At 43.0% G+C, this 25445-nt stretch overlaps 2 protein-coding genes across 2 annotated transcripts in view; one reads left to right on the top strand and one right to left on the bottom strand.

Annotated features, from left to right (window-relative positions):
- The window catches only part of ttll5 (tubulin tyrosine ligase-like family, member 5), a 188899-nt gene extending 169255 nt beyond the window's left edge, over window positions 1-19644 (top strand). The window contains exons 30-31 of the mRNA XM_056242807.1: window positions 9562-9644; window positions 19414-19644. Of these exons, the coding sequence (XP_056098782.1) occupies window positions 9562-9644; window positions 19414-19466 (136 nt within the window). The 3' untranslated portion in view covers window positions 19467-19644. The remainder of the gene's footprint in view (window positions 1-9561; window positions 9645-19413) is intronic.
- Window positions 19645-20529: 885 nt separating this feature from the next.
- The window catches only part of tgfb3 (transforming growth factor, beta 3), a 47345-nt gene continuing 42429 nt past the window's right edge, over window positions 20530-25445 (bottom strand). The window contains exons 6-7 of the mRNA XM_056242804.1: window positions 24793-24946; window positions 20530-21379 (exon numbers count right to left, since the gene is read on the bottom strand). Coding sequence (XP_056098779.1) covers window positions 21221-21379; window positions 24793-24946 — 313 coding nt within the window. The 3' untranslated portion in view covers window positions 20530-21220. The remainder of the gene's footprint in view (window positions 21380-24792; window positions 24947-25445) is intronic.

The raw sequence follows: 25445 nt of genomic DNA, 5'->3' as shown, positions 1-25445 counted from the left end.
GTCATTTTGTTGTGTGTTCTTGTCAGTTTTATTATTTATTTATTTTCCGATCAACACGTTAACTGCGTTCTCCCAGCTAAGCTATCTATCAAATCAAAAATGCAATAAAGATCTGCACTCTAAAAATCTTTCATTCTTGACAGGAGATAAAGTTGACAACCGCTTCGGCTGTTCGCCTTCGTCTGTGTCTCTTTAGAGTGCAGAACTTTTTTGCATTTTTAAAATTGTTTTTACATAGTTTTTATTCATTTTGTTTTAGTTATTTTAGTGCATTAAGTTAAATGAAATGAAAATGATAAATGTTGTCTTGGAAACTTGCTTAAATAAAATGTTTTATTATAACTAATTTTTATATTTTTTTTCAGTTACATTAACTTTATTTCAAGTAACCACCTAGTTCTGGCATGAAACTCTAGATGGTGTGATAGGTAACTCATTTGGTAGTGATCGCAGCATCATCTACACAGCGCAGCTGATTGGTTGCTGCTTCCTCAGCGTCCAATGAGCTGCGGCTAAACATTCAAATACTGGTAGTGTTGCTGTTAGCGGTCTGTGGCGCGCTTTCAGAAACCCTACTCCTTCCCCAGCTCGACCTGTATAGGTCTGCTATGGGGGTTAACTCGTGTATGTTACAGCAGAATGTCTACATGCTCACAGCAGTGTCTGTGAATGTATCGGCTGTAGTCAGTCTCAGTACTTGCTCTGCAGAAGCAGCAGTGTAGCAGATCTATCCAGTCAAGACCAAATACATTAACATTGCCATATCCTTTATCAGCCGTTCTCTCTGAGAGTTGTCATGACAGTAATACAACTTTGGTTTTAGTTTTAGATTTAGTTTACCCTGGTTGCAAATTTGCATCTGTTGGATTGCAGCGAGGTCATGCATGGGATCAGAGCATATCAGGGTCGGAAATTAAAGTGGGTTTGTGTAACCGGTCCTACTCGACCCGCTCCGAGCGGGATTCGAACCAGCATCTCCGGCATAGTAGACAGGCGCGCTAAAAGACTGCATCATTTGCTAGTGCGCCTCTTGATGCCAGGGGTTTACACATAGCTATTACTAGCTTGCCTCCATTACACTCACTCCCATCCGGGTCACGGCACCAAATTTGAACCGGTCTTACTCGACCCGCTCTGAGCGGGATTTGAACCGGTGTCTCCAGCATGGGAGGTAGGCGCGCTAACAAGGGATGCTAAAGTAGCATCAGTCACTAGTGCAGCTCTTGATTCTAGCGGAGTGAGGTTTACACGCACAAAATGTTTAAAGTTGTTTAAAACGAAATATGAAATTGAATGAAAAGTGTTGATCGCACACTACATTTAGATCTGCTCATGTTGCATTATACATTTATCTTTACAAGTTTTTTTTAAGTCTTCTGGTAACACTTTCAATAAGGTTTCATTTGTTAACAGGAACAATGAACAATACTTCTGGAGCATTTATAAATATTAATGTTAATTTCAACATTTACAAATACATTCTTAAAATCAAAAGTGAACTAACAATGAACAGTTGTATTTTTATCAACTAACTTTAACAGTGATGAATAATTGTTAATGTTATTTATTAATGCATTAACTAATGGAACCTTATTGTGTTATAAGTGTTTTCATTCTTCTGAATATTATTAATGAATAACATCTTAAAAGTCTGTTCTTCATACAAATTTGTCACATGACTTCAGTGAAAAGTCTTGAAATAAAATTAGTGAAGGATTAACTTTGAAACAATTTTCAAATAATTACAAAGAAAGGGCATGTAACATTTGAATTAAACATGATATTTTGAAGTAGAGAGACTAAAGTAATTTTTTTTTTAACTTTTTTTTACAGTGTATTGCATATGATTCATATGGACTCTCGTGACACTCTTATGGTGCTTTTGTGGTATAAATCTGCAGGAGCACAGACATTCTGCTTCATATCTCCTTTTTTGTTTCACAGAAAAAGGTTTATTTAAGGTCTAAATGAATTTGGCCTTGTAAAGACTAGCAAAATCCTAGTTTACAGTCTCACAGCCTTGATTTAATAAGTTCCACGCCTACGGTTGCGAGTGCTGGCAAGCGTCCCGCTGACATCTGACCGACCAGCACTAATAGTCTTAAACTCCAGTCACCAATAAAGCACTGAAGTGTCATTTCCTGTAAAGAGAGATCTTAGGTATAATTTAAAGCGTCTCTACCTGTGCTGTCGGTCCAAGGTTGAGCCGCCAAATGAAAGGACAACTCTGTGGACTCTACAAGGCAGCACTGTGTTCCCTCATTAGTGCACTAATGCTCCCGTTCTGCTTCTGGAGATTAATACTAGCCCAGCTTTATTTATTGTTCCTCAAAAATGCTTTGCGGATTTAACGTGCGAAGTTACAGGCGTGTTGGGCCCTGTTTCTGCCTCAGATAACAGCATTGGCTCTCAGTGGCCAAGCCTTGCACAGTATTCCTGCCGTTTGCTGTCAGATGATGGAGGTCATCAGGGCTATTCAACTCACGGAGAAACAGGCATTCTGTGGAGCACAGATATAATCACGGTCTGATGTCATGTATGCTGGCTAAAACTTTTCCTTATTCAGTTAATCTACTGTATAATAATGTGTAGTGTGTATGTTTGTAATCAAACTGTATTTGTGTATACTCTTCAAGGTTTTCTTTGTTTTTATGGGTTGTTCCACAGGATATGTTCAGCAAGGCTGGGCTTTTTCTTTTGATTTTTAAACTGCTTTTGAGTTAGCCTGGGAAAATCCAGACAACTTCCGGCAAATTTAGATTTGCTCTGAAAGTTAGTCTGGCAAAGAGCTCATTCAAGCTCATTTCCAATCCGTCGAAATCGCGGCACCAATCAGAAACGTCGGGGCGGGCTTTACACGATGACGACAGCGCTGGGATTTTGAAGCAGATTTTGTAGCCTACATTACAGAGATGGATGCCGCCGTCGAACATCACTCGTTCGAATCAGCTATCGCGTCTGTTTTAAGCCATTTGAACGTTTCCTTTTTGTTAAAAACCGAGCAAAGAACAACACTCGGAGATGTTTCTCCGCCGCTCTGCACACGTCATCTCCTTCATCGCTCTGATTGGGTTTAGGTCTATCCGCGACGTCCGTTGGTGACGCCCCTCTGGAAATGATTTGTCTATGACGCTTTGCCAGACCATAACTCACTTACAACTGAGAATGGTCTGGTTTTAACCAGGCTACTTTTGAGCTGCTTTAGTGTATCATCTTAACCCATCTTAGCTACTGTATCATATTTGATACTCAAATTTCTAAGCCTCTAAATGATCAATATGATTAAAAAGTTGTTGTTAAAGGGATCATATAATGCCATTTTTATACAAGTTAATATGATTCTTTAGGGTCTAAATAAAAAGTTTGTAATATACTTTAATTAAAAATTCTCATTAGTATTGTAAACACTAATTTTACCTGGTCAAAAACAGCTCTGTTTTTAGCACATCATTTCAGTGCATATGTCTTTAAATGATAATGAGCTTCGCTCACTCCGCCCCTCTGTTCGGTGGGGCATTTTGACATAACGCACGTGGAGTGTTGCATTGACAACAGTTGAGGGTATATTTTGGAGAAAGAATGGCAGCGGGAGTCTCTGAGGACACATCTGTGCAACCGTATCAGTTTAAACTGGTGTCGGACCCTGTACAAGATGACGGCCGCAAAGAAGTTCGACAATAAAGGCTCGAACAGGACGTTTCTGAATGGTTGGTTTACGTAATGTCACTTTTGTGGTGACCCACAAGAGAGACATTCACCAAGGGACTGTACTTTAAGGGAGAGGTTAAGATACGTTAACGTTGTGTGGTTGTTTTGATCTGACTCGCTGTACAGTTATAGAATTATTGAAGTGGAGAGTAAAGCTGACTCGACGCATCTCCGTCTCTTGTCTCCTTATTTATTGCACTCCACATTGGTGACCCCGTCGTGAGTTGGATACGGCTGAATTATGTCACACAACGACGGTGGCTAAAATGCTGCTGCGGCGCTATCTAATGTCGGCGCTATCTACGCGGCCACCATCAAGTTACCAGACTTTTGGCAGCACAATACACGGCCGGGGTTTCAACACATCGAGGCCCAGTTCCAGCTGAGAGGAAATAACACAGGACGTTACAAAGTAATTCCACATGGTAGCGGTCTTAAATGCCTCGACGACAGCCAGGGCTATGGCGCTGTTAGAGGCTCCTCCGGCTGACGGCAAGTACGGCGCACTCAAAACATTCCTGTTTGAACCTCTTTGAAATGTCGGACCTGGAGAAGGCAGATCGCCTGCTGTCCCTCAACGGCCTTGGCGACAGCAAGCCGACCGAGTTAATGGAGAGGATGCCAGTGGTGCTGGGCGCGGCGGATCCCTCATTCCTCTTCGCCCACATTTTCCTGTGGCAGCTTCCAGCACCCGTGTGCACCGCACTGGCTAGCTCCCCCCTCCCTTCCTCCAGAGACTACCGAGCGCTGGCTGTGGAGGCAGACAGGATTTTCCTCGCCAACTGGCAGCAGCTTGTCCATGCACTGTTGCCCCCCCCCCCCCCCCCCCCCCAGTGGGTTAGGGTCTGCACCTTTTCCTGCACCTTTTCCACCCACGGAGGACGACCCGGACACCGCAGCTGCTTTGATGGCCCGCCGACAGCGTGAGGACGGGTGGTGTTATTACCATTCCAGGTTTGGGGCCAAGGCCAAGCAGCATCCTGCCGGCGAAGCCAGTGGACATCATGGCTGGCGGGCATGGCCCCCCGATGGACGCCACCAATGGCACACCCATTCGTACCTATGGCACAAGGTATGTGGAAGTTCGGCGAACGGCGTTTCAGCTGGGACTTTGTCATGGCCGCCGTGTCTACATCGCTCCTGGGGGTGATTTTCTTCTGCGCTTACAGACTGTTGGTGGATGTTACAAACCGCCGCCTGATCGACGCCCTCTCTTTAGGTTCGTACCCCTGCACGCTGGGAGGGATGGGGGCGATTTGTCTGTCGAACACGCTTGCCACCAGGGACCTGTATCAACCCCTTCTTGCTGAGTTCCCTGACATCACCACGCCCACGTTTTCATCGGCGGTGGCTAAGCATGGCGTGGAGCACTACATCACAGTCTATGCACAAGCTCGGCACCTCGACTCTGCCAAGCTTGCGATCGCCAGGGAGGAGTTCGCCACCATGGAGCACCTCGGCATTGTGCACCGCTCCAACAGCCCGTGGGCTTCCCCCCTGCACATGGTGACCAAGGCTGATGGCGGTTGGCGTCCCTGTGGTGATTTCCGTCGCCTGAACAACACCACCACCCCCGACCGGTACCCTGTGCCGCACATACAGGACTTCTCTGCCCACCTAGCCGGCGCCACCATTTTCTCGAAGGTGGACCTGGTGCGCGGTTACAACCAGGTGCCTGTCCACCCACAGGATGTCCCCAAGACAGCGCTCATCACACCCTTTGGCCTTTTCGAATTCCTACGGATGCCTTTCAGCCTCAAGGGTGCAGCGCAGACGTTTCAATGCCTCATGGACTCTGTGCTGAGGGACATGCCGTTCCTGTCCTGACGCATCTCCGGCAGCTGTTCGGCCGGCTCAGTGAGCATGGTCTCATCATCAACCCGGCCAAGTGCAAGTTTGGCCGGTCGTCCATCACTTTCCTTGGCCATCACGTCCACCGGCCTACCACCCCGCAAGACATTGTACAATGGTCGCATGAGCTGGGCCCCATGGGGGAGGAAACGGTTGTAGAAGTTCACCATGCCCAGGAACTCCTGCAGGGACTTCACAGTGCGTGGGAACTTGGCGACGACGTCCACCTTGGCCGGGAGGGGGTCCCGGCCAAGGTGGACGTCGTCGCCAAGTTCCCACGCATGAGCTGGGCCCCATGGGGGAGGAAACGGTTGTAGAAGTTCACCATGCCCAGGAACTCCTGCAGGGACTTCACAGTGCGTGGGAACTTGGCGACGACGTCCACCTTGGCCGGGAGGGGGTCCCGGCCAAGGTGGACGTCGTCGCCAAGTTCCCACGCACTGTGAAGTCCCTGCAGGAGTTCCTGGGCATGGTGAACTTCTACAACCGTTTCCTCCCCCATGGGGCCCAGCTCATGCGACCATTGTACAATGTCTTGCGGGGTGGTAGGCCGGTGGACGTGTTGGATTGGTCCGCAGAGATGACTGGTGCTTTTGATGCTGCCAAAACTGCGCTGGCCAACGCTGCTCTGCTAGCTTACCCATCTCTAACCGCCCTAGTTGCTCTTACTATGGACGCCTCTGATTACGCCGTAGGGGCTGTGTGTGAACAGTGGGTGGGCGGAGCCTGGCAGCCGCTGGCCTTTTTCAGCAGGAAGCTTCGGGACAACGAGAGGAAATACAGCGCCTTCGACAGGGAGCTCCTGGGTCTTTTCCTCGCCACCCATCATCTCCGTTTCCTGTTGGAGGGCCGGCGGTTCACGGCTTTCGTTGACCACAAGCTGCTGACGTTTGCCATGGCCAAGTCTTCGGAGCCATGGTCTGGTCGACAGTAGCGTCAGCTCTCTGCCATCTCCGAGTATACCACTGACATGTGGCCGGCAAAGACAATTTCGTTGCCGACTGCCTCTTCCGGATGGTCACTGGTTCCGTCCATTTGGGCCTCGACTATGCCGCCATGGCTGAGGATCAGACCGTGGACTCTGAGGTGCAAGCCTACAGGACGGCCCCCACGGCGCTGCTCATGGAAGATGTGGTGTTTGACACGGCCAACACTACACTCCTCTGCGACGTCTCCACTGGCCAACCGAGCCCCATGGTACCTGCTGGCTGGAGGCATAAGGTTTTTGACGCTATCCACGGCCTTTCCCACCCGGGGGTGAAGGCCTCTACCAAGCTGGTGGGGGCCAAGTTCGTTTGGCCGGGCCTGCGGAGGGACGTCAGGGCCTGGGCTGCTGCCTGTGTGGCGTGCCAGCGCGCAAAAGTGACTCGTCATACCAAGGCGGCTTTGGCACCCTTCAAAGTGCCAGAGAGACGTTTTGATCATGTGAATGTGGACCTGGTGGGCCCACTTCCCCCCTCCCGTGATTACACCTACCTCCTCACCATGGTGGACAAGACCACTCGGTGGCCCGAGGTGGTTCCCCTGTCCTCCACTACATCAGCTGAGGTGGCCCGGGCGTTCATTATGGCCTGGGTGGCCCATTTCGGCACACCGTCCGACCTCTCCTCAGACCGAGGTCCGCAGTTCACATCAGAGCTTTGGACTGCGGCCGCTGAGGTCCTGAGGGTGAAGGTCCACCGTAAACAGCCTATAACCCACAGAGCAACGGACTTTGCGAACGGTTTCATCGTGACATGAAGGCCGCGCTCAGGGCCAGCCTTACGGGCAGTGACTGGGCTGACCGCCTCCCATGGGTTATGCTTGGCCTTCGCTCCGCCCCCAAGGAAGATCTTCAAGCCTCATCGGCCGAGCTGGTGTGCGGCCAGCCTCTGCGCGTCCCGGGGGAGTTTCTTCCAGATGCCACGGCCCTGTGGTCAGTTGCCTCCCATCGTGCTGTGTCTCGGGACATTGCAGACGCTTTTGTTCCCATTCCAAAGTCTCACCATGGCCTCCCCCAGTCCTACGTGCCCAAGGATTTACCGTCAGCCAAGTATGTCTTCATCCGCCATGATGGCCATCGTACCCCACTGCGGCCCCCCTATGATGGGCCCTTCTGTGTCTTGGTTGGAGGGTCTAAGAACTTCGTTGTGGATATGGGGGGCAGGCCTGAGCGGGTGGCTATAGACCGTTTCAAGCCTACTCATGTGGATATTGGCGAACCGTTTCAGCTGGCCCTGCCCCCACGGCGAGGGCGCCCCCCTGCGGCATCCTCGAACCATGCCCTTGCCCTTTGCCCTTCTCCTATTAAGCGCAGCCGGTATGGCCGCCCCCCTACACATTGACTTTTCTAGCTGTTTTGCACTAGTGGATAGTGTCCTATGTTCTATTTGGGGTACCTGTTCGGTCTGGCCCTGTTATTTATGGGTGAATTCTGGGGGGCCTGTCTGGTGACCCACAAGAGAGACATTCACCAAGGGACTGTACCTTTAAGGGAGAGGTTAAGATACAGAAGTTACGGGTTAACGTTGTGTGGTTGTTTTGATCTGACTCGCTGTACAGTTATAGAATTATTGAAGTGGAGAGTAAAGCTGACTCGACGCATCTCCGTCTCTTGTCTCCTCATTTATTGCACTCCACACTTTGATCTATCTTTGTATGTACTGGCAGGGTAGAGTAGTGAGATACGAACGCTATGTGTTTACTGATGTATACGTTAGTTCATTGAAAGATTGATGTTACAGCTAATGACCATAAACTTTTTTTCGCGATTTGCAAAGCTTAATATAAAGGTTAATAAAACTTTACACTGACTTCTTCTGGAGGTGCAGCAGGAACACGAATAGTTGGTACCGATTCTTTTTTCAGGAGCAGCTTCTTAGCAAGACCAGCTTTATACTGATCCTCGTTTATAAAGCAGTCTGGTGAGAAATGATTCGCGCAAACATGAACGCATTGAAGTTGATCGTGGGGAATATTCCCTTCGAAAACTAAACTCAGCCACTGCGTCTTCAGCGGTTCGGATTTAGGAACATCAAAATGACTGTGTTCGTTATTACACCCAAGAACAGAACACCACAATCGCTTAGACGCCATTCTGCTCCAGCGTATCAACAATGGCGGACTATGATGACAGCTCGCTCAGGGCGGGTCTGTGTTGAAACGCTGCTGTCAATCAACAATCGTGGGAGGGGCTTCCGACCGTGTGATGTCACACGGTCGAACGGCTCGATTTGAGGCAGGGGAAAACATAAGGAGATAAAAAAAAAAAAAAACACTGGATGGATTTTTATCATTTTATGATGGTTGTGTACAGGCACTGCCAACACACATTTCAGTACAATCAACTTGTAAAAGTGCATGTACCATTATATGACCCCTTTAAACCTGTCACACTCGATCTCCTCCAGTTCTTCTGTCTCTGATTAATAGTTTAGACTCTTTTATCAAGTAAAAATCTTTCAGTATAATTGTACAAACATCCACCTTCAGCTTGTGAAAATCTCTACTGATTTTTATCAAGTAAATGTATAACTTTGTTATTGTTAGTAATATTTCAAGATGAACACTGACTGGACTGAATCCGCTTCCTTTGGTGTTTTCCCAAAAATGAAATTCTGCATTTGAATATGTGCGTGAACTATCCCTTTAAAGCATGTGATTCCACAGCAAATATGGGCGATAGGATATGCTGTCATGCTCTATGGCATCTGTTTTTAATAAATTATAACAAATAATAATAATAATGAAATGGTAAACTATACCATCTACTCCACTTTCCCACAGCACAGTTTGAAATGGGTAATAGATATGAATTAAAGATTTTAATTAAGTAATTTTAATGTTGGGTTTTAGGGAATTGAATTTTCATTGTCATTGTTTTATATGATAAACGATTTGTGCATTGTGTTTGTTAATTAACACTTGTTCAGTGTATATATAAAAAAAGCAAAAGCAGTTCAACAGCATTCAATCAAAATAGAATAAGACACTTTATAGATGTGCTGTTTTGTCTGTCCACAGGAAAGCGTTATTTGAGACTCCAGCCAGTCACAGCAGCACCAGTGGACAGCATGTGGTGTATGAGACGGTGTGCGCAAAGACAGGTGAGGAAACACACACACTCTCTCTCTCTCTCTCTCTCTCACACACACACACACCCTGTGGTTGATCATGGGTGCACTGACTAACAAGTCAGTCTCATTGCCAGCACACTGCACTCAATAATCAATTGGACAAGTACAAAATTAAATTCATTAATCTTTGGTGAATTATCCATTGTCACTTTCAGTATGGCTATTAAAGGAGTAGTTCACTTCAGAATTAAAGTTTCCTGATAATTTACTCTCCTCCACGTCATCCAAGATGTTCATGTCTTTCTTTCTTCAGTGGAAAAGAAATGAAGGTTTTTGAGGAACACACTCCAGGATTTTCTCCATATAGTGACTTCAATGGGGTCCAACGGGTCGAAGGTCCAGATGTGAGTTTCAGTGCAGCTTCAAAGTCTCGACACGATCCAGCCGAGGAATAAGAGTCAGATCTAGACAAACCAGCGGACATTTATAACAAAATAAACATTTATATACTTTTAACCACTAATGCTGGTCTTGCACGAGCTGTGATGCGACACACATTAAGTGATCAGGTTGAAAGGTCAAGCGTGTTCCGGGTCAGAAATGTAAAGTAGGGTGAAAAACTCATATCCAATTTTCTCCTCCAACCTCAAAATCATCCGACATCATTGTTTTACCTTTTTTTTTGTAAATGGTATTTGTCTTAGTCTTTGCACGCTTGCTTTGTAAACACTGGGTCGGTTCTTACACCTACGTCACACTTGACCTTTCAACCTGATCACGTAATGTGTGTCGCATCACTAGTGCAAGACCAGCATTAGTGGTTAAAAGTATATAAATGTGTATTTTGTTATAAATGTCCGCTGGTTTGTCTAGATCAGACTCTTATTCCTCGGCTGGATCGTGTCGAGACTTTGAAGCTGCACTGAAACTCACATCTGGACCTTCGACCCGTTGGACCCCATTGAAGTCACTATATGGAGAAAATCCTGGAGTGTGTTCCTCAAAAACCTTCATTTCTTTTCCACTGAAGAAAGAAAGACATGAACATCTTGGATGACGTGGAGGAGAGTAAATTATCAGGAAATTTAAATTCTGAAGTGAACTACTCCTTTAAGGTCACGCAAAATACTCAAACTCACATTAGATGCTTTAAACATTAAATAAAGCACATAATCAGTACCTGAGATGATCATGGTCATACTTTTTATGTTGTTGTTCTTCCGGCCGCAACGTCGCAGAATTAGAAACTGTTTCTAAAAATACGCTGGTGTCGCAGCTGGTTAGGAATGAGTTGAATGTTGAACGCTGGAGCTCATGCCAGTTCAGGCGCTGGTATTTTAATGCGGACTCTGGGCAGCGGGTTCGAGGCCGCCGCCGCTCCGCCAGCTGTTCACAGGGTTTGGGACGTGTCACTGAGATCGTGTTAGTGTGAATATGAGGCGCATGTGATCCTCCAACAGCTGCTGTGAGCGGATATTGAAGAACACGCTAATGCTAATGCTAACAGTGCCGGCTCATCCGGTCATATGAAGCTCCTGTCATGCAGTGTGCATTATTGAGATTTGCTTGCTTTATTATGCTGGTGTCAGGTGTTTGATGTAAATTATTACACACAGAGTTGAGTGCTTCATTCAGAAGAGCTGAAGTGACCGCTGTGTGTAAGTGTGGGGTCAGTGAGATTGTGTGTCTGTGTGATACAACGTTTCGGATCGGTAAGATTTTTAATGTTTTTAAAATAAGTTTATTCTGCTCACCAAGGCTGCATTTATTTGATAAAAAAAATACACACACACACACACAAAAACAGGAATATTGTGAAATATTATTGCAATTTAAAATAACTGTTCTATGTGAATATATAATAAAGTGTAATTTATTCCTGTGATCAAAGCTGTATTTTCAGCATCATTACTCCAGTCTTCAGTGTCACATGATCCTTCAGAAATCACTCTAATATGAGGATCTGATGCTCAAGAAACATTTATGATTATTATCAGTGTTGAAAACAGTTATTTCAGGATTCTTTGATGAATTGAAAGGACAAAAGAACAATTTATTTGAAATAGAATCTTTTGAAACATTATAAATGTCTTTACTATAACTTTTGATCAATTTAATTCATCCTTGATGAATAAAAGTATTGATTTCTTTTATTTATTTCCCTCAACAACAAAAAATAATAATCTTACTGACCTCAAACTTTTGAATGGGAGTGTTTAATGTTACAAAAGCTTTTTCAGATAAACGCTGTTATTTTGAACTTTCTATTCATCAAATAATCCAGAAATAAAAATGTAAATAACTGTTTTCAACACTGATAATAATCATAAATGTTTCTTGAGCATCAGATCCTCATATTAGAGTGATTTCTGAAGGATCATGTGACACTGAAGACTGGAGTAATGATGATAAATACAGCTTTGATCACAGGAATAAATTACACTTTACTATATATTCACATAGAGAACAGCTGTTTAATATTGTAATAATATTTCACAATATTATTATTTTTTTTATTTTTTTTATCAAATAAATGCAGCCCTAGTGAGCAGAAGAGACTTATTTTAAAAAACATTAACAATCGTACCGATCCAAAACCTCTGACCGGCGGTGTGTATATAAGTGATATGCCATCGTTGGACTGGAAATGTGTATTGAGAGTGTTTTGTCAGTTGTTCCTTTTCAAAGCCTGTAAAACACATTGCGTGTAAGACGTCCTCGGCTCCTCAATAACTGCAGTTCACAGATGCTCTTCCTCCATTGTTCAGTGGTCAGCTGGGAAAGAGCTGTGCGAGGACCGCGTGTTGTTTCAGCGTGGATGAGAGCGGCCGGCTCTGATGGGAGTTAGCGCTGATCCATGCGCTCGCATTCTCTGAGATCAGCCGTCAGGACACATCAGCGTATCCTCTCAGCGCTCCACATTAGCCGTAAACAGACCTCCATTGTTGTGATGTCTTTCCTTTTCTTTCTTTTCACTCGACCTCATCTCACCAGACTTCACACTCACACACATTTGAGCCAAATGCTTTCAAACTGGTTTTCACTCCAAGAATGTACCCCATTTTTAAGCGTTGGCTCAATTTATGGCTCAAAGTCAAAACGATGAAGAGCTTGTGTCTGATGAGTGGATCTCTGGAAGACTAGAGCACCACAGTATCAGAGGAAAAGAAATCATTGACATGGATGTAATACAGTCCTTTTTCTTTTTTTTTTGCTGAAATACCATCATTTTTTTATGGAAATCAAAATTAAAGGCAGTACAGCAAATTCTATCATGATAATGGCAGTATACACTCACCGGCCACTTTATTAGGTACACCTGTCCAACTGCTCGTTAACACTTAATTTCTAAGCAGCCAATCACATGGCGGCAACTCAGTGCATTTAGGCATGTAGACATGGTCAAGACAATCTCCTGCAGTTCAAACCGAGCATCAGTATGGGGAAGAAAGGTGATTTGAGTGACTTTGAACGTGGCATGATTGTTGGTGCCAGAAGGGCTGGTCTGAGTATTTCAGAAACTGCTAATCTACTGGGATTTTCACGCACAACCATCTCTAGGGTTTACAGAGAATGGTCCGAAAAAGAAAAAACATCCAGTGAGCGGCAGTCCTGTGGGCGAAAATGCCTTGTTGATGCCAGAGGTCAGAGGAGAATGGCCAGACTGGTTCGAGCTGATAGAAGGGCAACAGTGACTGAAATAACCACTCGTTACAGCCGAGGTATGCAGCAAAGCATTTGTGAAGCCACAACACTCACAACCTTGAGGCGGATGGGCTACAACAGCAGAAGACTCCACCGGGTACCACTCATCTCCACTACAAATAGGAAAAAGAGGCTACAATTTGCAAGAGCTCACCAAAATTGAACAGTTGAAGACTGGAAAAATGTTGCCTGGTCTGATGAGTCTCGATTTCTGTTGAGACATTCAGATGTTAGAGTCAGAATTTGGCGTAAACAGAATGAGAACATGGAACCATCATGCCTTGTTACCACTGTGCAGGCTGGTGGTGGTGGTGTAATGGTGTGGGGGATGTTTTCTTGGCACACTTTAGGCCCCTTAGTGCCAATTGGGCATCGTTTAAATGCCACGGCCTACCTGAGCATTGTTTCTGACCATGTCCATCCCTTTATGGCCACCATGTACCCATCCTCTGATGGCTACTTCCACCATGTCACAAAGCTCTAATCATTTCAAATTGGTTTCTTGAACATGACAATGAGTTCACTGTACTAAAATGGCCTCCACAGTCACCAGATCTCAACCCAATAGAGCATCTTTGGGATGTGGTGGAACGGGAGATTCGCATCATGGATGTGCAGCCGACAAATCTGCGGCAACTGTGTGATGCCATCATGTCAATATGGACCAAACTCCCTGAGGAATGCTTCCAGCACCTTGTTGAATCTATGCCACGAAGAATTGAGGCAGTTCTGAAGGCAAAAGGGGGTCCAACCCGTTACTAGCATGGGGTACCTAATAAAGTGGCCGGTGAGTGTATATAAGTTAAACTATATCTATATATATATATATATTTCAAGATTGTATATATATATATATACAGTGTATATATATATATACAGTTCCCTCTATTAATATTGGCACCTTTGGTAAAAATGAGCAACGGTAGGTGTGAAAATAAATCTGCATTGTTTATCCTTTTGATCTTTCATTCAAAAAATTCATAAAATTCTACACTTTCATTGAAGTGAAACAATTGAACGTGGGGGGAAACTCACATTATGAAATAACTCTTTTTCTCCAATGCATGTTGGCCACAATTATTGGCACCCCTTGAAATTCTTATGAGTAAAATCTCTATGAAGTATATTCCCATTCATATTTACTTTTTTTTTTTATCACACCAGGGTGACTAGGAGCATGAAATTGTTCATAGTTTCACAGGAGTTTAAATATGAGGAAACACAAAGGCCAAATTCCCTTAATCATCCATCACAATGAGTAAAACATTAAATATAGTTCTGATGTGCATCAAAAGATTGTTGAGCATCACAAAATAGAAAGAGCTGTAAGAAAATAGCTAAAGTATTAAATATCCCATTTCCACCATCAGAGCAATAATTAAGAAGTTCCAATCAACTAAAGATGTAGTGAATCTGCCAGGAAGAGGGCATGTGTCTAATGTACGGCGAGGAGGAGAGTCTGAGTGGCCAAAGACTCTCCAAGGATCACAGATGGAGAACTGCAGAGATTAGTTGAGTCTTGGGGTCAAAAAGCCTTAAACAAAGAAATCTAACAACCCCTAAATCAGCACTAGTTGTTTGGGAGGATTTCAAGAAGTAAAGATGCTAAAAAATCAGCTTTGATCACAGGAATAAATGGCATTTTACAATATATTACAATATGAAATAGTTATTTTAAATTGGAATAATATTTGGTAACACTTTACATAATTGAGCGAATCACACTTGTTATAAACATGCATAAAACCTCCTTCATATCCATGACATGTGTCCTGTCATGATTATGAAGGTGTCATGTCAGTCTTATGCACACCCCTTCAAGTAAAGTGTTACCTAATATTTCAATATTTTCAAATAAATTGACTTCTTTCAAAACCATCAAGTAATCTTATTTATTGCACACTTTTGGCTTGTATGTGGTGTGTCCTGCGCTGTAGAAAGGTTTGCTGAGACTCACATCAGTCAGAGACAGCAGGAACATGTCTTCCCCTCTTCACTCGCGTCAGCTTCCAGCAGTCGAGTCACTGGATTGGAAGCCAGGCGTGATGTTTTCATTCTCCTGTGCCGTAAGGCCTCGGGGTGTAAAAGACCACCAAAATAAACAGAGTGTATGGAGAGGGAATGAAAGGGAATAGTGTTCAGCAGCTCTGGGAACGTCTTTGCTCCTGTCGGATCAGTGCAGAGAGAGAGAGAGAGTCTGCTCTTATCAAACCTTCAGCCTTCAGCTTCTGAATCTTGAAAAAGATCTTATTTTCTTATCCTCATAGTTTGACTTGGATTTCACCAGCAAAGAACTGGTCGTTTCAGGAATCAGTGAGCGCGTTTACATGCATCATTTTGCACCCAATACAATTTGGTCTTATTGGGAGTCATTCATCAGTGCATGTTATTCCAAAATAAATGTTTGTCTTCATAATCAGTGTGTAATAACTTATTCCATAACCTTTTTCTGTCACCTAATGTCATCAATGACTCATTTTTTACATTCAACTTCATATAAACAGTCTTTCACCATGCAGTCAAGGCATTATTTCTTCATTGAATATCTATTTTTATGTCACGAGTTCTTGTGAACTTTAAAGGGATAGATCGCCCAAAAATGAACATTTTGTCAATTATTACTCACCCTCATGTCGTTGCAAACCCGTAAGACCGTCGTTCATATTCGGGACTAGAAGATCTTTTTGATTAAATCTGAGAGGTTTCTGTCCCTCCTTTGACAGCTACACAACTGATACTTTGACAATTCAAAGAAAATTCATAAAGAGATCGTAAAACGAATCCATTAATGAGCGGCTCAGTCCAAATTTTCTGAAGAGCCTCGTTAGCTTGATTATGATGATGAACGGATTGAATTTAGGCTTTTATTCACATCTAAACATTCATTAACTCACACATCAGTTATGATAAACGGAAACTCAAGCATGTTCACTTGACGTGGAATAACCAATGAGATTCATTCTTGTTACGCAGCACGATTGAGCTTCAGCAAGAAGAACCAATGAGGTTTGTTCTCGCGTTTCAAGCAGATTCAGTTGAGCTTCTGTGTATGTACGCTGATCAATGTTTAGGGATGTAACGATTCATTCGCAACCGGTTGAAAATCGATAAAAATGTGTGACGATTCAAGTCGGTTGAAATGTTAAACGAATCGCGATACACGTTTTAAACAGCAGGGCGCGTTTACTGTAGCCTACTGTGAAGTTGTGAACCTCGCTTTACAGGCACAATACACAAGTTTATGAGCCGTTTCCGCTCTACATCCTAAACTCCTCCCGTCGATGCAACCCACTTCCGTTCTGGCGGGCTGGGTTTGTTTTGCTAGCTAGCTCCGACAAAGCGCTGATATCGCAGTGACATAACAATTACAACATGAAGAAATGTGGTTCGGGAACGATGTGTGTGGTAGTTGGTTGTAAACACTCGAGAAAGCACCTGAACGAGTGGTTAGATAGAGAGTGCTACGACCGCAAACCAGCTACGAAGAGGCAATGTCCATGCGCTCCATTGTTTACACACAAACACACTCACACACAGTATCGCGCCCGCGCCTCTCTCTCTCACATACACAGTTCGATCGCCTAATTATTATCATCATGGCACACACAAACACTTTGCACTCTAGCTAAGAAGTCTATGATATAGTTCGGATACCAACGTCAGGAAGACATTCACTGACAGCGCGTTCTCTTTTGTCTTGTCGCGCATGAGTGGTTTAAACTAAAGCATTTGCGTGAATAAGAGCATGGTCATAACCCTAGCAAAAGGATGACAGAAAGAACATGCTACTGCATTTTATGGGTTAGTTTCGACATTTAAAGGTATTTTAACAGGTAAAAGGGCTGGATTTTGACAGCAGGCAAAACAATGCAGAGTCATAAGGATAATTGCAAAAGAGATCATGTCTTTATTTATAGCTCAGCAGTAAGTCATGTTATTATAGGTTACAGTCCGTTTTCCAAATACAAACACGTATTCCATCCGCAACAACAGGCTTCTTTTATTTCCTATAATCATGTAAATGTCATCCCTGATTAAGCTATAAACTGCAAACACTTATTTGGCCACAATTGTTATTATTATGTTAAAAGAAACATTAAAGTATCACACAGATACATTTGCTATTACCACGGACATAAACTGATAGTTATTTGCACGTTACTGTTTGATCTAGCTGTGTATGACATGACACAACCGACTTTGTTGCTGTGCAGATATTGATATGCCTCGGCGGCTTTCAGATTGTCCAATTGCTTTTCCATCTATTGCCATGGATTGCACGAAGTAGGAGCAAATCTCGCTGTACGTTATGCGGGGCCACGTCGTCATGTTAGTGTTCTGCACTGAATTCGGGTGGATTTTTTTTTTTTTTTACCGTCGCTGTGTTTACGGTTTACACCGGCAGACGCTGTGCAAACCACTTCCGGCGGAAATGAAGTGCATTTGAGTAGAGTTATGGCGGCGCCCATGATTTGGCGCGTAAACTTGTGTATAGCAGCGAGCACACACTGGCGCGAAGCTAGCGAGTGTTTTCACTTTATTCATGGAACTTGATCTTGTGTGAGTCGAGCTCAACTTCCATAGGAATGAACTAAAAACGCTCGGTTTGCTCCGCTCGCGCCGCGCCAGTGTGTGCACGCGCCGTCAAACAGTAGACATGGCGACGGCAAGCGTAGATGTTGACGTTGACTCATTCAAATCGGAGGTGTGGCGGCATTTTGACTTTCTGTAGACTAATAATAATCACCACCGTGAGAAGCACAAGTCACCTCCGTGTTCATGTAAAAGGCATTAATACGACAATTGCGAGAGCCACGGAGATCACAGGGTGCATCAGTGTTTCCGTGGCAACCAGGTGTTTATTTTACCATCTCTTTCTCTAAATGTGTGTGTTTTTTAAACTCTTACTAGTGTAATGATACAAATTATAACAAAATTAGAATCTTGCCTCTATTACAATGTAAAACCCCTGTCAATCTGGTCATTTTACACAGTCTTTTACATAGTGTGCGAAGGTACCAGTGTCCAGCCTCTTGACCAAACAGACAGAAAGGGAATTTTTTTTATGTAGTTTTATTATTTGACAAATATATTTTAAATTAAAAAGAAATGTGCAGCATTTTGTCTGAGAAATAATAAAAGGGACACTTTTGTCTTAAATCTCATTTGTTAAAAAAAAAATCATGAAACCAGTATCGTGAATCGTATCGCATCGTGAGATGAGTGAATCGTTAAATCCTTATTTATATGTGAATAAAAGCCTAAATTAAATGTGTTCATCTTATGAAGTGATCGAGTCTCTTTAGAAAATTGTGACTAAACCGCTCAATTCATATGGATTATTTTTACGATCTCCTTATGAACTTTTTGAAATGTCAAAGTGGTAGTTGCGTAGCTGTCAATGGAGGGACAGAAAAGATCTTCATTTGTGTTCCGAAGACGAACACAAGTCTACGGGGTTGGAAACGACATGAGGGTGAGTAAATATTTTTCATTTTCAGGTGTACTATGCCTTTAAGGCCCATTATCTGACTAATCATTTTTTTACACAGCTATTGATCAACAGATTAAATAATTAATCAATAACATTAATCATCATTATATTATTAATGGCAATAAATGACAATAATGATTTAAATGCGTATCAGGTGTGGCCAAGCTTCAGGCATAGGCTTTCACTGCCAAAAAAGCAGAAAAAGTGTAAAGTACTTTGCAAGATTTGCACTTTTTGTTTTTAAGTGGTCAGAGGTTCACTTAAAGCAAACTTTTTTTTTTTGCCTTTACAAATGTTTAAAGCCCAAATGTACTGAAAGTGATAAATGGTTGACTATTTGTATGACTAAAAAGTGTCAAGCACAGCTTTGATATTACGCAAAATGGCAACAGAAATGCATTTCTAAAACAGCTTTCCTTAAAGCACTACTGGTCTGAAGAGTATTTTTAATAAAGTGATTTGATGACGTGATTTTTTTCTCGTTTTAATCACGTAAATATGCAATTATGACTCTATTTGTCTTTTACTCAATGTAGATTGGAATTCAATTACAGCTCATACGTGTGCATGTTGATTCATTGTGTTGTTGTGTGTTCACAGGTCTGTCCGTGTACAGTAAACTCTTCCACGTTCAGGGCTCCAAGAACAGATGAACGAGGCCAAAGGTCAACCGTACCAATCAGCTGCTCTCTGGGATACGTTACACACGTCCTCTTCTACACCCTCCAGCTGCTCAGAACATGAACATGAAGAGTTCAGCTCTTGACTTTACCTGTTTCTCTCTTTACACTGTCTTCTGATAATCAATATTTCCCCTCAAATGCCTCCTAACCGGCCTCGTGTGTCTTTATGAGTGTGTGATAGTACGCAACACTGCATCGAGTGGATCTGTTCCAAAGGTTTTTCCGAAAGCGCTCTCTCTCTCTCTCTCGCTGTCCCATACGTGCAGTTGTCCAGGCTTCATTTTCACCCCACAACTGATGCCATGTGAAGAGCGAGTGGACTGACGACTCAGGACAGCTGGTGCTCGAGCACACCAACATCAACCTGTCCATCATATATATCCATGTTTACATGTACATACAGAAGACTTCAACCTTCATCACCGCTCGTTAATGATCTCTTAACAACTTCTGTGGAAGTGCCTCATTCAGGTGTGATGAACCACATGTCCAGGTAAAGTTGATGTCGTTCGTGAAGGTTTTCTGTCGTTGGATCTGTAAAACTAATAATTACAATCTCTCTTTAACATACAATGGCAGTTTTTTGACCAATGTCCTGGTAATGCTTGCTGATGGGATTATGTTGTGTTTTCAGTTTGATTTTAGTTGAACGCCTCACTTTTATAACCTAGCCAAACACCAGTAAATCACAGCACCTCATTCATGCAACAGAAACAGAACAAATTTCTCACAAATCGCCACTTTGAGTTGAATGTTACACCTGATGTAAAACACAGTTCACATAAATTCAATTTGTGTTTCATGAATGAGGCCGATTATGCAAGATTGACCTTGTTTAATGTTGATTTTAGTTCATACAGTATTTGTATATTGTTTTCTCTCCTGAATTGACTTGAATTTCCTTTCATGACCAGAGCAATGAAACTTGATTAACATGCTAACATGCTAGTACCCTTTTTATCGTTCAGTTGTATCAGTAAACTGGAAGAAATGTCAGCTACTTTTCGTGATGACTTTTGTGTTATGGAAATAATAAGCTGTCACCATTTTTAATCGTCAAGAAGAATTCAAGACAAACTTCAAACATCATCAACAGTTCTTTTTGTCCAAGACTGTTTAATTAAAAAAGTGTTTTCAGGAGTAATAGCAGTAAAAACTTTAGCAGTTTGTGATCTAAAAGTTCATGTGTCGGCATACGTCAGCTTCACTGAAGAACTAAAAATCAAAAGTCAAGTCAATGTTTTCTCATATTTCTTTCCAGCATGTTTGTATTAACAATATCAGTAACACCGTCACGTTAGACGAACAGTGTCGATTACTGTAGTACACACTAAAATGTTCTGTTTGGGAAATGATGCTCAATTGAGTTGCGTTATACAGAAACCATCAGCTGATCCAGCATGTGTCGTCTCAGAGCGACTGTCCTCGGTACAGATGTTACGGAGCTTTGCATTGCCGTTTCAGAGTTCAGAAATGGCACGAGGTTTGCCTAGAGGCGGTTTAAAAAGCTGACCAAAAATGACACATTACAAGTGGACAAGTCACTTCAAACATCAAAGTTCGAGGGGTCGTCTGATGTAGTGCTTGGAGAAGCCTCTGGCTCCTGGGTTTGGATGTGTGTGTGTGAGAAGGATGAACAGAGGTATTCATTCAGAGTCCAGTTCCTTTCGGCCCTCGAGCGCTCGAACCCGCGTCCGGGCTCCGTGTCGGGGTCTGGAGGCCCTTCAGCTGCACTTGCAGGATTTGACGATCATGTTGGAGAGCTGCTCCACTTTAGGTATCCGGCCCACGTAGTAGAGGATGGTGAGCGGCTCCAGGTCTTGAGGAACGCAGCAGGGGGACGCGGACGCCTCGGGGTTCAGCGTGTTGTACAGGCTCAGCAGCTGCGGAGAGATCAGGAACATCACCTCAGGTACCAGCGCTTACTATAGACTACACACCTCGTCTCCAGCAGATTCACATTAAAGGGAAAGTTCACAATTCTGGGACCATCAGAATAAAGAGTTGGCAGATTTTAAGCAGACAGTCAATGGGCTATATGCACGCATAACTTCCGCGTTTGACGCAAGGATGCTCGTGCGTTTACGGTTGGGGAGATTTAAAGCGGAGGAAAACCGAGGAAAACGGGATTATGGCAGAGTCTTCAAAATTTACTGTCCTCTCGTCTTTGAAACGAAACTTTAATACGTTTAGATGTAATTTTATATATAGTTATGTTTATTTAATATAATAAACAAAGAAGCATAAACAAAATGAGGGGTGTCTGTTTTGTCTGTTTTTGTGACTAACGTTTCTTTAGTACAGCAATAGAGTATAAAACCAATATAAATTCTCGGTATAGCATTGGACTCTACGATCGGCGGAAGTAATCCAGCATCCTTAGACCTTCACCGGAAATACCGCCGTGCATAGAGCCCATTGATACTCTAATGAGAGTTAGCTGACATGTAGTTGCAAAGTTACTTATAGTTAGTAGAATGTCTAAAGTGGACTATTGACATTAAGGGCGTTTTCACACCTGAAAGTCCGAACCAAAGTTCACGTTTTGATACATTTTATACTTGGTTTCACACTGCAGATATGCGAGCGCACTGAAGAACTTTACGTGACACACACTTGCGTCCTGTCGTCATCATCTGTGTGTGCTGCATCTTGACATTGATTGGTTTGTAAATGGACGTGCGTCTGACGTCAGCGTGTTGTTGATTCGGCGGGTAACTTTGACAACATGAATGAACAGACGCATATCGCTGCAACTATATTGTTATTTTTATGGCATAATTACCTGCAGCACCAACTGTACACAAGGCTAATGAACGTCCTCGTCGTGCGAACATTTCATCGTCGCCGGCAGGAAAGGAGGAGAAGACTGCAAGTTGACTTCTTATTATGTCATCAGACCATACTTTAATTAAAAACCTCGTCTCCTCCTCTCCCCATGTGCCACGGCTCATTTCTCCTGCCACCTTCTGTTTTTCGGATATGCGGGAACCACCAGAACCGCCAAAGGTCTGAAAGTCCGAACCGTACAGAAATGCTTTCACACTAGAAACGAACTAAACCTTTGTTCAGTTTGATCCGGACCGAGACTACCTCTTTTCGTCGGACCAAATGTCGTCTGTTTGGTCCGGACCGTGGTCCGGGAGAGGTTTCACACCTGTCATTTTGATTTGGACCAAACTGAAAAGTCAGAAAGTCCGGACCAAACAAGGTAGGTGTGAAAGGGCCCTAAGTGTTCCCAATCTCTGTCAGTAATTCCTCGCCCTCATGTCGTTCCAAACCTGTGAGACTTTCGTTCATCTTCGCAACACAAATGAAGATCTTTTTGATGAAATCTGAGAGTTTTCTGATCTCTCCATAGACTGCGATGTCACTGCAACTTTCAAGGCCCAGAAAGGTAGTAAAGACATTATCGCAATCGCGATGTCGAGCATACGCGGTTGACGCAAAATGCTGCGATTTTATATGAAATAAACTAATTAGGGCTGTTAACGCAATTAATGCAGTATCTGTTAATTTTTGCAATGCTAAGCAAATGCTTAAACCATTAATTCACGACAAGACAAAAAAAGATCACGTTTACTGTGACACACACACACACACACACAGAGAAAGACTCGCACCAGTCTCGTGCGTGCGCACAAGACAGCACGCCAGAATACAGTTCTCTTTCGCGCTTGAACAAACAATGACACACACAATTATGCCAAAATGTCTTTTTCATAACATAAGAGCAGTCGGCCGTGAAGAGTTGTGACTCGTGTGAGATCTGCGTCTCTGTCAGCAGCGGCTGCTCTTAAAGGGACAGTACACAGTAGCCACTAATTATCTCTGTCGTTAAAGTTAATCAAAGAACTAAGGGAACAGAAAAACACTCCCAGCAATTGACTACAGAACCTTTGTAACTTTAATAAGGATTATTCCATAATTTATAATTTTACAGCGCAGACTGTTGAACTTAATTCAATGTCTGTATATGTCCTGACAGGAATGTCCAGACATCGATGGCTTATTGATCATTATAGGTGTTATTAATCATTTAGTTTGAGTTGAGAAATACACATTTCAGCATTATCACTAATCTGTGTGTGCATTTTCCTTGAGAACAAAGCAAGTTCACTCATGAAACCTTTTGTTTATTATATCGCAATATTGACCTCAATAATCGCAATATGACATTTTCCCCAAATCGTGCAGCCCTAGTTATAAAGCGACGAGAATACATTTTGTGCGCAAACAAACCCTGAAATAGCGACTTTATTCAACAGTGCAGTGCTTCCAGTTTTACGTCAGAGCCGCGGCTCCTTATTGGCCGGCTCCTGCGTCAGCATCACATGCATGTGGCGTTGGCCAATAGTGAGGCAGCATTGTGCCGTAGAAACCGGACGCACCGTAGTGTGTTTACTTAGCCAATAGCGTCAGAGACTGACACGGAAGTATTTTTGTTTGTTTTTTGCGCACAAAAAGTATTCTTGTCGCTATATAACATTACATTTGAGCCGCTGTCGTCACATGGGCTATTTTAACCAAGTCTTTACTACCTTTCTGGGCCTTGAAAGTTGCAGTGACATCGCAGTCTATGGAGAGATCGGAAAACTCCAGATTTCATCAAAAAGATCTTCATTTGTGTTGGAAGATGAATGTAGGTATTACGGTTTGGAACGACATGAGGAATTAATATGCGTTAATTATATAAAGGGAATAAAAATAACTGTGTCAGTGTTGCAAAGTTCATCAATTGTGAAACAAATACAATGTATGCTGTAAAGCAGCTCTAGAGAAGACGACGGTGTCATTATTCAGCTCAGTACAGTAACAGTGTCAATGTTGCAAAGTTCAATTTAGGCCGCAAGTCATCTCGTCATATGGAAGTAAAATAATGACAAATGTTTTTGAAACTAAAAAGCTTGTTGAATTGCTAAAGATGAATAAAATGGACTGAAAATTGCCTGTTGAATATTATAGGTTGTATTTTTAAGCAAATTGAATATTTTGGAAGTGAAATCTGAAAGGTGAATATGGATTATTGAATTTTTAAGAATTAAAATGTGTGTGAAATGTTTTGACTTTTGAACTTAAATATACAACCATGCTGAATTTCAGCCCATAAAAATGCAAGCCCTAAAAATAAAATGCAAGCAGGGTTAATGCAATGCTTATTTTATTCAGGTTTTTTTGCTTCAAAAATGTTGTCATTATTTTACTTCCATAAAGTCACCTTTATTAATTGAATTGAAAAGAGCAGCGTGGACACTGTTGGAGTCACAGGGGTGAGACGTGAGTTGTGTTCTCTCACCGAGCTGTGTGTGGTGTCGGCGCTGCGCAGGTACGGGCACGGGCCGGAGCAGAAGTTAGCGTGATAGCCTTTGGGCTCGTGGATCCACCGCCAGCCCAGATCCTGCCGGAAGTCGATGTACAGCGGCCGGACGCAGCAGTTCTCCTCGTAGTTCCTGAAAGCAGAAGGAAAACCGTCACGTTCGTTCACATCACGTCTCTTTCTCTCCTGCGTTCATTCAGAGACGTTTCCATACACTTGGACGTTTCGGAAACACTTTACTTGAAGGGGTGTGCATAAGACTGACATGACACCTTCATAACCATGACATGACATATGTCATGAATATGAAGTAGGGTTTATGCATGTTTATGACAACTGTCATTAAGTGTCTTTCGCTCAATAATGACATTTTGAATGCAAATATGACATTGTTTGAGATGTCTTTGTTATGACATCTTGACATAAACCATAACATCATAACCTGTCAGTATCTTTGTCATGACAACTTGACATTAAATTAAGTTAAACTGTCATGTGGTTGGTTTCGACACTGGCTGTCATGACGCTATTATAACTGTGTCATGAATATTTTTCTTGACCTCGACTACAGTGGTACAAATTGAATTTGTCATTAAAAAGTTATAATGGCCTCATGACAGTCAATGTCAAAA

This window comes from Rhinichthys klamathensis, unplaced genomic scaffold (genome assembly GCF_029890125.1).
Source record: "Rhinichthys klamathensis goyatoka isolate OS25496 unplaced genomic scaffold, OSU_Roscu_1.1 h1tg000754l_1, whole genome shotgun sequence".
NCBI lineage: Eukaryota > Metazoa > Chordata > Actinopteri > Cypriniformes > Leuciscidae > Rhinichthys > Rhinichthys klamathensis.
Note: the sequence above shows the minus strand (reverse complement) of the source record. Positions and strands in the feature narration are given on the sequence as shown.